The sequence below is a fragment of the Danio aesculapii genome, chromosome 13 (genome assembly GCF_903798145.1).
Source record: "Danio aesculapii chromosome 13, fDanAes4.1, whole genome shotgun sequence".
Lineage (NCBI taxonomy): Eukaryota > Metazoa > Chordata > Actinopteri > Cypriniformes > Danionidae > Danio > Danio aesculapii.
The window spans coordinates 18934899-18950251 of NC_079447.1; the positions used below are offsets into that span (position 1 = coordinate 18934899).

Here is a 15353-nt window from a genome sequence, read left to right on the forward strand (position 1 = left end):
CACAAACCCTTTGTCAGTAGGATTTGATACTGTTTGTACAGAGATATATGGCCATGTATGTAAAAAAAAAAAAAAAAAAGGTTGGTTCTTAGGTCAGTTTTTTCTATAGCCTTAGACTGTAAGGATCTTTTTTAAAAAAATAAGAATTTGGCAAGGCTTTTTAGCTGTCTTTTTCATTTAAAAGAATTGCACACATTAGGATATGACAACACTCTAATCACTATACAGATTCACTTTAGACTGCGGTTACAAAAGCGGTTCCAATGAGTTTGAATTAAAGTATTTGAACAAACAAACAAACAAACAAACAAACAAACAAACAAACAGAAAGAGAAAGGATAACCTACAGTATATTATTCTATATATTCCATAAAAAACAACATAAGCTTCACAATATAAATGTGAAACAGAGACATTTATCTTAAAAAATGTCTCACATTTGATTTTAAAGTAATTGTAACGTGTGAAAGTGTGATGTTTCTGTAAGGATTTATGTTTGGGTTTTAAAGATGTTCAGTGCGCATCCTTCTTTACACTTTGTTATGCTATAATGTTTCAGGCTCCCTTTAGGGGAAGAGCTGACGGCAATAACAAGATAACATCATTTATGAAACATAACGTGCCAAATTGGCTACTATGTTGATATGTGTTAGCCGCCATGGCTGATTTGGCAGGTGTTAATTTCTAACCCTGTTTATATACCAAAAAATCTTATCAGGAATAGTTACAACAAGCACATTTGGTAACACATTAAAAAGCTTGATTGAAAGATCGCAGTGCAGCCCTAAAATACTAATTAATTGTTCAATTAAATTTTAATCATCAAGCAAACCACAAGTTTTCCCCCCATTTTTCAGCAATAATTTGTTTTAAATAATTTACATTAGGTATGACATTCGGTTATATTTTAAATATAAACAGGCAAGATTGAGCACATTGTTTAATTAATGCATTTAAAAACATAAAACCCAAATTTTGCAGTTGTGTCTGACCTGCACGCATATGGGAATGATTCATGCGTCGCAGGTGCTCAGCACTCAGGTAAATTCAGATTTAGCCTCTGTCTCTCTGCATCTCCAGCTCCATCTCACCTGGTCTTAAAAACCTCTGTGTTTTGCTTTCCTCCAGGGATCATAACTGGCTCTTGTGTTCAGTCCACGCAGAACATGTGCTTCTGCTTCCTCTGCTTGGCTAGACTACTATAAATAATGCTTATAGCTACAGCCGTCAATGCTGGTAGGAGAAAGTAAATCAAAAGTTGGCGATAAGGATGTCATGGAGAAAAAAAAAACTGGTACCAAGACAGTACTAGGTGGGACTGTGATACTGAGCTTATGTGGATATGTCTGTGAGTGATCACGAGTTAATATCTATAGAAAAACAAAATATCCATACAGTTACATGACCTATATAAATATACACATTGAATAAATATGTAAAATAATAAATATGTAAAAAAGTAAACATTTAAAGATTAAAACTGCATGTAAACAGTTTATACTTTTTAAAATAAATGATTTAATGAAATAATACAAATGAAGGCAGAATAATTAGCAATCTTGTGAAATTACAATTCTTTTTTTTTATAAATATATATTTCCTAAGTGATGTTTAATAGATTCAGATATATTATATTCTTCTGGAGAAAGTAGTATTTCATTTAGTTTGGGTGGAATAAAAGCAGTTTTTAAAATTGGACTTTTTTTTTGTCAGAGTTCTGTCTGGTTCTCGAATCTGATTGGCTGATAGCCGTGTGCTAATATCAGAACTTGTACAGCCTCTTCACTCTTCTGTATTACTTTGCCCACATAGAGTAACAGCTGATCAATAGACTCACTACAGTTTGACAAATATTGCTGCTGTTGGACAATATAATGAACTTTTGAGGCTTTTTTAGGCAAGAATGTAGCTGTTTAGATTGCAACTACGCAGTTTATTTATTAGGATAGTACCTTAAATATTCATAATTTCAGAGATTCAGTGCATCGACGGCCATCAACCTATCATACTGAGGAAAGAAAAGACGGTTGGTGTTCAACCACAAGATGGCAACAGAGACCGCATAGTAAGTCCTTACGGCATTTTCTCAGCATAGACTTCAAACTACAGCTGAACAAATCTTTACAGAACAGGTAAAGTGCACATTCTAAGTCAATCTCTCTCTTTTGTATGTTGTAGTGCTGTATTTATACCATACTAATCTGGTAGTGATTCCTTTGCTTTGGCTTTTTCAAGGTTAATTATTGTGATCTCCCGATTGTAACAGAGAAATACTGAAAAATGTCTCTAGACTGATGGCATTTCATGCCGTTCAGCCTTATAATCTTAAAATGTGAGCAAAATCACCTGTTTTGTCATCATTTTGGACAGTATGCTAGAGAATCATCCAAATGCTAGATCTAAAGTGACCTTTGTGAAGATGCAACGGTTTCTGCTGTTATGACATCAGCTGCAGATGTGAATGAATGGCGGAATAACTTTTTAGTTACTCCTTTAGTTACCTTTTAGAAGTTACTTATAAAAAAGGATTTTTATCTATGTTTGATTTTATTTTTTTATATACACGATTTTGCCGTCAAACTGTTGTATAAACTCAATATCACACTTGTAGCAGTGCAATATGACTGTATATCATCACAGGTGAGACACTAAGGCACTTGGCCTGTGGTCTCGAGTCAACGCATGCCTTCCACCAGTGCCGATATACAGTCAAATCGCACTGCTACTCGTACTTAAGTAGTTAAGCCTTTTAATTCTCACTTTAGAGTGAATACTATCCTGCAAAATATTAATAGTAGACAAAAACAAAAAGACAAAATCAAAATAAATGAGCTATTAGAAAAAACTCATTAAAACTTTAATGTTAAAAAAATCTCTCTGTTAAACAGCATTTTGGAAATACTTTACAAAAAGAATTCAAATGTCACTGGATTTGTACATACAGTACAGTACATAGAAAGACTAAAAGGACATCATATACATAGCAGGATTTGGTATCATTTTTGTACAATCATCTACTTTTCATATAGCTCATATTCACACTTTTTTAATTTAAGTAAACCAAAAGTTGGCAATAAGGATGTCAAAAAAAAAAAAATAAATAAATAAAATAAATAAATAAATAATAATAATAATAATAATAATAACCACAGTCGATACCCCCAACCCGAAAATGAAACAGCAGTTTATGAGTGTGCAAATGCCACTCAGAGCTCTGCAGTCAAAGTGACATTAAGCGCGAGCTCAACGTTAGTGAGGCAGACTCTGGCTGGTTTTGTCCTCAGGGTTTGAGCGTAAAGTTTCGATCACGCTACATGAATACCCAGAGGGAGCCAGGCATATGTGTGTGTGTATACAAGTGATCATTTGAGCGTGTGCAGTGGTGTGTGTCTGTCGGTGCACATGTTCTGATGTCTGTCTGTGTACGTTCGTGTGGACTGGAGCGAGGTGTCTCATTAAACACACACACACACACGCACACACGCACACACGCACACACGCACACACGCACACACGCACACACGCACACACGCACACACGCACACACACACACACGCACACACACACACACACACACACACACACACACACACACACGTCACGGTAATAACTGTAACTGACAGCCACTCTCCCTGTCCGTAATGAGAGGAGTTGAAGGACAACAGAGGCAGAGCTTTCAGTGAATGGGTACAGCGTGACACGTGAAGCGGAAAGACCAGAGAGAATCCATTAATTTATTCCTCCACTAGCATGAAGACGGCATGTGTTTGAGTAAAATCTGTGCATAGCAAGATGCACAGACAAACCTGTTTTGAATATTTTTTTATCTAATTGGTCCTATGCTCTGAGAAATTGGGAGTATACAGTGATTTGAACAAGTATTGGTACATTTTTTGGAGACTTGAGATTATGTAAATATGTATGAATGTCATGCACAACTGAGTTTGGAAATGTTAAGAATTGTTAAATGTTTTTAAAGAATAAGAAGACTCTTCTGCTCAGAAAAGCTGTATTTATTTGATTCAATATTGTAGAATATTATACTTAATATCATCAATGTTTATTGATGTTTTTTTCCACCTATTTTTTGTGGAATTTGTGCAGCAATTTGTTTTTCCAGTTTCTCTGATAAATAATGATGAAAAAAAACAACTTGAGTAATTTAGTTCCGAATAACTGCTCTTAAATAAAATAAACAAAAATAAATAATAATTAAAATAAAATAAAATATTGAAAGTATTTATCTTAAATCATATATGCTGATCAAACAAATGCAAAACAAACTAATGTTGAGTTTTGTTTTCACAGCTCTTTTCACTTTTTAGGTTTTTAAATAAAATAAAATAATCAAATAAATAAAATAATAAAATAATAAACACTAAAATAAAATAAATGAAAACAAAATAAAACAAAATAAAATAGAATAAAATAAAATATTGAAAATATTTATTTTAAATTCAGATCATATATGTTGATCAAATAAATGCAAAACAAACTAATGTTCAGTTTTGTTTTCACAGCTCTCTTCACTTTTTAGGTTTTTAAATAAAATAAAATAAAATAAAATAAAAATAAATAAATAAATAAAATAATAAAATAAAATAAGAAATACTAAAATAAAATAAATGAAAACAAAATAAAATAAAATAGAATAAAATAAAATATTGAAAATATTTATTTTAAATTCAGATCATATATGTTGATCAAATAAATGCAAAACAAACTAATGTTGAGTTTTGTTTTCATAGCTCTTTTCACTTTTTAGGTTTTTAAATAAAATAAAATAAAATAAAAATAAATAAATAAATAAAATAATAAAATAAAATAAAATAAGAAATACTAAAATAAAATAAATGAAAACAAAATAAAATAAAATAGAATAAAATAAAATATTGAAAATATTTATTTTAAATTCAGATCATTTATGTTGATCAAATAAATGCAAAACAAACTAATGTTGAGTTTTGTTTTCACAGCTCTCTTCACTTTTTAGGTTTTTAAATAAAATAAAATAAAAATAAATAAATAAATAAAATAAGAAAATAAAATAAGAAATACTAAAATAAAATAAATGAAAACAAAATAAAATAAAATAGAATAAAATAAAATATTGAAAATATTTATTTTAAATTCAGATCATTTATGTTGATCAAATAAATGCAAAACAAACTAATGTTGAGTTTTGTTTTCACAGCTCTCTTCACTTTTTAGGTTTTTAAATAAAATAAAATAAAATAAAAATAAATAAATAAATAAAATAATAAAATAAAATAAAATAAGAAATACTAAAATAAAATAAATGAAAACAAAATAAAATAAAATAGAATAAAATAAAATATTGAAAATATTTATTTTAAATTCAGATCATTTATGTTGATCAAATAAATGCAAAACAAACTAATGTTGAGTTTTGTTTTCACAGCTCTCTTCACTTTTTAGGTTTTTAAATAAAATAAAATAAAAATAAATAAATAAATAAAATAAGAAAATAAAATAAGAAATACTAAAATAAAATAAATGAAAACAAAATAAAATAAAATAGAATAAAATAAAATATTGAAAATATTTATTTTAAATTCAGATCATTTATGTTGATCAAATAAATGCAAAACAAACTAATGTTGAGTTTTGTTTTCACAGCTCTCTTCACTTTTTAGGTTTTTAAATAAAATAAAATAAAAATAAATAAATAAATAAAATAAGAAAATAAAATAAGAAATACTAAAATAAAATAAATGAAAACAAAATAAATATTTTCAATATTTTATTTTATTCTATTTAATTTTATTTTATTTTAAATTCAGATCATATATGTTGATCAAATAAATGCAAAACAAACTAATGTTGAGTTCATTTTTCACAGCTCTCTTCACTTTTTAGATTTTTAAATAAAATAAAATAAAATAAAACAAAATAAAATAAAGTACTGAAAATATTTATTTTAAATTCAAATTATATATTTTGATCAAATAAATGCAAAGAGAACTAATGGTGAGTTAATTTTTCTCTTCACGTTTCAGAACAAAAAACAAAACAAAACAAAACAAAACAAAACACTGTAAAAATTTATTTTAAATTCAAATCATATATGTTGATCAAATAAATGCAAAGCGAAGTAATAGTGAGTTTATTTTTCACAGCTCTCTTCACTTTCAGATCTTTTTCAGATTGATGTGTTAAGTGAACAAGAAAGAGTCCAAATACTTTAAACCATAATTTGAACTATAATATACCTGTAATGTAATTGACCAAACAATACATTAGAACCTAAATTCTATGAAGTATTTTTTGCATATAAAACAGGCTACACTTATTTTAACACAGTGTTATTTCATCAATTTCATTCATGGGCTACTGTACGTGTTCTGTGCATGAGCATTATGTTGTTGATGCTTATAGTAATCCAGACTAATACTGGATAAGAGAAACAGAAAGATAAAAACCTTCTGGCTTCTGGCTATCCATCAGCACATCTTCTTGGGTTTCCTCTGAAATCAAACAAGAGAAAAACTTAATGACAAGATTTGTGTCTTTCTTTCTTAAATCCCTCCTAAAAAAATCAAGCAAGAAAAATCTTTTTGTGGTGCTTTCATCAGACTGCAGTGGCTAATCCCATATTAAAGAAGAGAAGATGATTGTTATCTAATCACTCCTGCTGCTGGCAAGCTGAAATGAAAGAGCAAATTCTTCTGTGAAGAGGAACAGGGAAGACTCCAGCTGATGTTTGATTATCAAACATCTTTTTTTTAATGGCACACTGAGAAAGAGAAACTTCAGTGCGATAATAAATTTTGATAATACAAAATCACAAGTTTTTTAATCCCATCTTTAACAAAGTTTTGACTATTTAAAATCGTGTTGTGGTGTTCTGGCTCAGGAGTTGAATTTGTTCGGAGGAGCAAAAACCAGCAGCAGGTTGCAGTGGATAAAATAAATTATTACGTTTAGACAAATGACACCAATAACACAAGTTAAACATTATGATAACAAGAGATTTCAAAGTGATGTGTCTTTCAGAAAAGAAATATAAAGAAGTACAGTAAGTCTGCAGATCTGCTTTTCTTGCTTGTAAACTATAACTACTTGGAAATGACTTTAAGGTTTTATACCAGAAGATCAGTTCCAGGGAAAACAAAATTCCCTTAGCTATGAATGATCATACAAGAAAGACCTACCTGTCTGGCTCATCATTTCGATATCCTTTTGATCTAAAAAACACAAAAACAGAAAGTCAGAAATAAACACATGCATTTATTGATTAAGCATAGATTAAGCATACATGCTACTACATTTTTAGGCGGAAACAAAACAAAGGAAAACAACATTTAAGAACAAATCTAAAGGTAAAAAAACAACAAAACATAAAAAATAAAAAAGGACAAAAAAAACTTTAACAAAAAAGATGACCCAAACACAAGAAGGCATATAAGTTGTACAAAACAAAACAGAATGCAAAACCAAACAAAAATTAAGCAAAAGAGAAAACAGATAACCCTTGATGTATTTATTTATAATAAAGACACATGGTGTGACACAATTCTTCTGTCACAAACTAAACAAAGGAAAATAATTCATAACAAAACAGAAGAAAAAACAAAGCAGGACAAAATCTCAACAAACACGAATCTAAGCAAAACAAAATAAGGTGAGAAAAACACAACAAAGCACAACTAACCCAAACAAAATTATAATTAAAAACAAACCCAAGCAGAAAATACAATAAAACCATGGTAAATAATAATAATACATAAAAAACACAGAAAAAAAAAGTAAAAAAAAAAGTATACAAAACAAATCAGAAGAAAAAAAAGTCAACAAAACAAAAACATGTACAAACTAAGAAACAAAACACAAGAAAAAAACAAACAAAATCAAAACATAAACATTAAAAAGAAGACAGGAGAAAAGACAACCCTAAACAGAAACGGAATGGGGGGGAAATGTATTACAGTATCATAACCCCCAGCACATTGATGAGTATGTTAAAATGTAGTCTGGGACATTAATCTTCCCTTAAGATCCTTGATAAAGTAGTCCACATTTGTCTTGAGGAAGGCTCTCTACTGCTGTGGTCATGTTTTACATCAAATATTTATAATAGTTCTGGCTTACAGGAGGTTTCATCGCAGCACTAATTTCATGCTCTCTCAATATCTCCCCACCAAAATGCATTCCCAACGGACAACTAAATACATCTCAGCAAACCCCACACACAACACAGACACGTCCCATGAGCTGCTGCCGTGTCCCATGGGTTTACATGAACATGTTTATCCCCGGTGGGTTTAATTTTGTCCCTTTCAGCCACTCTAGTGCTCTAACTCAACATCTCTCCTCCTTTTAGTAATATCATGATACTCTTCTGGTCTCCTCTCTTACTCTGTATTTTTGAACCGTACAGGGTTTCGGACAAATTGAAAAATGAAGACACGGACACAAATAATCCGCTGTGCTTGACAATGGCCATTACACTACTGACATAATTGGCTTTTTAACAAGCTGGTGTGAGAAGCAGTTTCCCAATGTCTGAGCAATTTATTTTCGCACCAAACACACAGTGAAAAAATAAAACAAACACAATATGGCAGACCTTCATAAAAAGGTCTTTTATTGTTTGTCTTGCCTCTAGTGGTGCTGTCAGTCAAATCCTGCTTTACACCCACTGGACCTTTGAGACTTTAAATTCAGTATTGATCAACCAATAACAGCAGATTATGTTATAGTGGCTTTTTATTCATATAGAGGGCAAAGGCCATTTCAGCAGTGGCTGGAGCTCAACTTTTCTGTCCTCTAGGTGAACTTTTACACTATTAAAAAAAACTGTTAAATTTAAATACTGGCAGCTGTGGTCACCAGAACTGTATCATAAAAAATTTGGTAGAAACCATAAAAGAATTTCTCATCTTTACAGTAATACATAATTTCATTAACACACTAATATATAGATGACACTCACACCATCAACTACTAAACTCCATCATGGTGACAGATATACTGTAAACCTAAAGTACAAGTATTGTACAAATACAAGTAATGTAATACACATTATTTTACTGAATAATTTAATGCATTTTAAGCTTAAATACTTAAATAAAATTTAGAAAAAATCATTTATTTGACAAAATTCTAAACCCTTACGCCAGAATCTTGTCAGTTAATCTGTTCAATCACTTTAGTAATTGCTCTGAACAATTGATTTTGTGAACTGGAGAAATCAATTCCTTAAGTTCATATGAGTCATTGACACACTGAATCAAACGATCCAGCCAGAGTGAATATAAAGACTCACTGATTCAAATAATCGAGTCAAAAGCGCGTCTACAGTACTGACTCACTGATTCAAATAATCCAGTTAGAGTGAGATTAAAAAGTCACTCATTCAAATAGTCCAGTAAGAGTGAGTCTAGAGTCATTGACTCATTGATTCAAATGATCAGGTCAAAATGAGACTAAAGACTCACTGTTTCAAATGATCCGGTCAAAATGAGACTAAAACTCACTGATTCAAATAGTCCAGTCAGAGCGAGTCTACTGTCATTGACTCATTGATTCAAATGATCATGTAAAAGTGAGACTAAAGACTCACTGATTCAAACGATTCAGTCAGAGTGAGACTGAAACTCACTGATTTAAATAGTCAAGTCAGAGCGAGTCTACAGTCATTGTTTCACTGATTTAAATGATCAGGTAAAAGTGAGACTAAAGACTCACTGATTCAAATGATTCAGTCAGAGTGAGACTAAAACTCACAGATTTAAATAACCCAGTCAGAGCCAGAGTCCGCAGTTACATTGCACTCAATATGGGATTTATTGCCCTCCAAACGGCATCTAAGAGTGAAAACATTCTTGGCTGCCATACCTAAGTGTAGTTCCAAGCCAGAAGGATACAATCAGAGTGAGTCTGCAGTTAATAGTTCACTGATTCAAATGATCCAGACAGAGCAAGTCTACAGTATTACAGTATGATTCGCAGATTCAATTTATTTGATCAGACATAGTGTGAAGTCAGTCACTCAAGATTCAAATAATTGAGTCAGAGCATATCCACAGTGTTACGAATCAGTTTAACAATTCACAGATTCAAATGATCCGACCAGAGTGAGTCTACAGTTTATGACTCACTGATTCAAAGGATCCAGCTGTAGCAAATCTACAGTGTTACAGTGTGATTCGCAGATTCAAATGATCCAATCAGAGTTAGTCTATAGTCAATGATTCAAATACTGCAGTCAGAGTGAGTCTACAGATCTGGTCTATGAGTCTATAGAGTCTATGATCTGGTTAGAGCGAGTCTACAGTTAACAATTCACTGATTCAAATGATCTGATCAGAGTCAGTCTACAGTTAACGACTCACTGATTCAAAGGATTCAGCTAGAGGAAATTTACATTGTGATACATAAATTTAAATTATCCAATCAGAATGAGTCTACAGTCAGTGACTCAATGATTCAAATACAGTGATATAAATCACTACAGTACTGATTCAAAGGATCCAGTCAGAGCAAGTCTACAGAGTGATTCATAGCTTCAAATGATCATGTTAGAAGGGATGTAGAGTTAACGACTCACTGATTCAAATGGCTCAGTCAGAGCGAGTCTACAGTAAAGTATTAACAGAATTTACAAACTGAGTTAAAGCAAAACTAAAAAGGAGGACTTTCAATGTTTACCGGGGTAAGATTTGATTAGGATATCTATACTTTTATTTTTGATTTGAGTCATTCATGCTCAATTGCCTCTTGAGAATATTGTTAACAACATCATATCTTCCATTCACAGTAAGGAAGGATACTTAAATCTACGTTAACCCATGATCCCATGTGTGGGGTGCAGTCACGGCATCCTCTTCTCTCTAAAGAGGCTGACATCCACCCTTGTCTTTGATGGTATTCTTGTGAGAAACCTGCAGATAAATTGGATTCTAAAATACAGAGATGATAAATCCTCTCAGCTTCACTGTGAGGTCATTTGGTCATCACGTACACCAGTGAGGGATGTTGTTTATAACCTGTAGACAAAGCCAAATTATTCTGAGAGACGAGAGCTGAAATGAGTCATGTGTGCTTGTGTGATCACATGGGAAACAGTTAAAAGCAAAAAAAGTTGCAAAAGGTGGAAAGTTTAGATGCTTTAAAATATGAGTAAGCTATTTTCTTGATTTTAAATTAGACTGGGAGTTTTATTGTCTATTTAAAGATATTTTGAAGGATGTGGGAAACCGGTAACTATTTACATTCATACTATGGATGTCAATAACTACGGTTCCATCCACTTATTTTTATGCGCATTTTGAATATGTGCATAAAAAACGGTTGATGGAAACACCAAGATGCGCATAAATTTTGAATATGCATATAAAAAACATATGATTGAGTAGGATAAACTTTTTATTTGATAAGAAAAGAGGAGCTTAAACTATGATGGAAACACTTTAACCAAATAAATTCCATTATGTGCATTAAAAAAGGTCATGTGATTTTGTTATAAGAGTTCATGTGATGATAAAAAATGTGTGTGAATGGACAAACCAGCAGGCTGAGCACATTGTAAAACAACTGAAATGTCTTAACCATTTCAGTATTAGTGCTATTATAGTATTAATTACCTCCAGAATCAAGATCGTCTGTGCTTTGAGTCTCACGCCTTCAAAACGCCACCGCGCGATCACTGAGTGTCAGGATTGCCTTCTGAGTTGCAGGTTATTTATTAAATGAAGAAAAGATTCATGCAGCTTCTCCTACCACAGCAAATTCTGTTTCTACTGTTGATATTTGACACCAGTTAATCAGGAAGTGAAGATTTTGTTCGCTTTGACTCGTTGGATGGAAACGCTGCATGACTTGCACGTCTTTTATGCGATATTTCCAGTAATTTGCAATTTTGGATTGAAACATAGCTAATGGCAACCAGTTTACAACATTTTCCACAATTTCTTCTTTTCAACAGAATATGGGGAGTAAATGATTTTTCGGTAAACAATCACAAAAAAAAAAAAAAAAAAAAGTTAATCACAAGCAATTACCGTCGGTTTGATCACAATATCCTATTATTATAGCTTCTACAACTCATTGCTTGAAGGTGTTGAACCAGGCCTGGAGAGTAGCTGGTCTTTTGTGGCTGTTTTGGTGTATTCAACCACACAAGAATCTTTATTGCAACCGCAATCCTGTCAAACGTATGTGTGTGTTGAATTTAAACAAACAAATTAAATGTACTAATGTTCTTAGTAACTTAATGTGTTTGTTTAAATGCAGCCCAAATAAATTGTTTACAACCACTTAACTTAAAACAATTTAGTAAATCCAAGGAATCATCTTTGAATATTTTTTTTCAGTGTAGTTCTATATGGCTAGGAACAATACTCTCCATTTGGCTGATGCTAATAGTCTAATCCAATTCAATGATTTATGCTAAGCTAAACTAAAAGTGCTCCCGCCAGACCTGGAAGCTGGCTGAATTGTTTAACTTTAGGGAACTTGTAAAATGTCTTGACTTGTAAAAACCTTTTAACATTAAAGAATTTTAAAACCACAGCACATGCTTTTTACAGCTTCACATTTCCTTTCAGTTCCTGCAAAGTGTATACTCTGGCTTTGTGTCTTTTCACAATCACAGTTTTTCTTGATTATGTGTGTAATATACATGAAGTATAGCGAAGTATATTCAGTACTGGGATATTTAAATCCCAGTCATGGCACTGTTTACACCTGGTATAGAACTAAATATAGATGTCTAAAAGAGTTTGAGGTTGATTTTTACCAATTCTGGATGATTAAAACACACACACACACACACACACGCGCGCGCGCACACACGCACGCACGCACGCACGCACGCGTTTGACAGGATTGCTTCATTGTCTTGTGTATTATACATGTAATCAACATAAACCAAGCTAAGCAAAGACATTAAGCTTGACTATAAACTTCTGAGAGACTTAAAGCACACCTGAAGCTGTGAAAACCACATTGGATGTCATTATTTTACAAATTATGAAGCAAATATGCTGAATAAGCCTATGAACTTTAATGCATTACTGACTCAAATCACCAGCAGATGGCAGTAGTGTAACAGAGTTCGCAAACACACCACCGGCACAAATGAATGCACACATTCAAGAGGAGGCGGCTCGCTTAGATACGAGAAGAAACACTTCTGCGAGCCATCTAGAAAATATTTCTAATACCATACATTTAGACTTGTATTACTATGCAACTGTAATCATACAGAATCAAACGGCAGACTAGTCAAGCACTTCCTTCCTTTACTCGGCAGAGAAAATCTCTCTCCTGTCAGTGAAAAAAAAGGAAGCATGAAAAATGTATGAGACATGAGAGAGAAAGGTGAGCGAGAGTGTCACAATCAACAGATGCACACCAGAATCTTCCTTCTGCATGACAGTGTGTGTGTGTCGGTTACAAGTTTGAAGAGCTGCGTGTTGTTCGCATGGTTTCTCTTTCTCTGTCAGGATTCGCAGTTTAACCACCGTGTTTCCAGCTGTGTGAAACTGTGGACTTGGAGACACTTGAGCCTCTCTCTACAATAAACAATTGTCAAGCTGCCCACCCTCGGTATGAATGCATCAGCGAAGCTTCCTGTCGCTTGACCTCCTCCTGATCGAGCTTTCTTCCCATCTTCTTGTGTTTTATTTTCTGTTCCCTTGCCTTTCTCTTTCTGTACACACACAATGTTTTTCCCCGTGTTTAAGATGTTTGTTAAAGTTTTTTTGTTGTTGTTGTTTTTGGTGAGTGTTAATTTCCTTTGGCCCATTCGCTTATTTATCAAGGGTTGCCAAAGCGGAATGAACCACCAACTATTCTGGCACAAGTTTTACACAGCGAATGCCCTTCCAGCTGCAACCCAGTATTGGGAAACACCCATACACGAACATTCAAACACACAAATGTTCATCCAATTCGCCTATAGCGCATGTCTTTGAATTGTGGGGGAAACCGGAGCACCCAGAGGAAACCCACACGAACACAGAGAGAACATGCAAACTCCACACAGAAATGCCAACTGGCCCAGCCGGGACTTGAACCAGCAACCTTCTTGCTGTAAGGCAACAGTGCTAACCACTGAGCCACCATGCCACCCTGACAATAAAGATAATATTGAATAATAATAATAATAATACATTTTATTTTTAACAATAGTGCATATAGAGGTGAAAACAAAAAAATAATATAAAAAAGGCTTAAAATTAGAAATTAAAATAGCAGTTCACCCAAAAATGAAGATTTCTGTCATCATTTAATCACCTTTTTTCTTTAATGAGATAGTATATCTGAATGAATAATGAATATAAATTAATAGTATTATTTTTTCCTCCTAAGAAAGTCAGAGGTTATAGGTTTTCAGCGTTTTTCAAAATTTCTTTTTTGTGTGTGTGTTTTGAAACCACTTGAGAGTGAGTAAATAGTGAGTAAAATGTATTTTTGGGGTGAACTATCCTTTTATCCTTTTAAAAAAAAACGAAGAACAACACAAAAATGTTTAAATAATTAAGGGTTCCCGCTCTTAGCCAAATATAAAAATTCCAGACTTTCACTGACTAAAAAGCTGAATTTCAATGGCCTATAATGAACTGCAAAATAAGGCAGATTGCTTTGCATATTAAAATAGTTTGAGCATGATTTTTCACCCCATGGATTTAATAGCAATATGAAAGCAACAATAGATAATATACCTCAGATTTTGAAAATAAACGAAAAGAAACAAGAGCACCAAGTTTAACACCAAATATTTAAAGTGGACATTTTTTAACCAAAGCTCTTAAAATGTACAATTTACTGACATGTTTGCCTTAGTTACAGGTACAACTTTGTATATTATATTTATTACATTACTTTACATTACATTATATTATATTATATTATATTATATTATATTACTTAAGTGACTGATGAGCGGCGGAAAAATTATGCTGAAAAATAGCCTAACCATAACAGGCAAAACGTGTGCAACAATATTTAAAAAAAAACATGACAGTATAGAAAAATAACATTTTGAAAAATGGAAACTCAAAGTTGAAAGTTAAAATAACTATGAATCAGTAACTGCTTTGCTTTGCATAATATTATAATAGTTTGAGCTTGATTTCCCCCCCATGGATTTAATAGCAATATGAGAACAACAATGGATAATTTACCTCAGATTTTGAAAATAAATGAACAGAAACAAGAACACCAAGTATTTAAAGTGGACATTTTTTTACCTAAAGCTCTCTAAATGTACAATTTACTGACACGTTTGCCTTAGTTAACAGGTACAGCTTTGCATATCATATCATATCATATCATATCATATCATATCATATCATATCATATCATATCATATCATATCATAT

At 32.3% G+C, this 15353-nt stretch overlaps 1 protein-coding gene across 2 annotated transcripts in view; it reads right to left on the minus strand.

Annotated features, from left to right (window-relative positions):
• macrod2 (mono-ADP ribosylhydrolase 2) overlaps positions 1–15353 on the minus strand; it is an 865478-nt gene that overhangs the window by 48695 nt on the left and 801430 nt on the right. For both annotated transcript variants that reach the window (XM_056470919.1, XM_056470918.1), the window contains 2 exons: positions 7176–7208; positions 6444–6488 (listed from right to left, as the gene is read on the minus strand). In XM_056470919.1, the coding sequence (XP_056326894.1) occupies positions 6444–6488; positions 7176–7208 (78 nt within the window). The remainder of the gene's footprint in view (positions 1–6443; positions 6489–7175; positions 7209–15353) is intronic.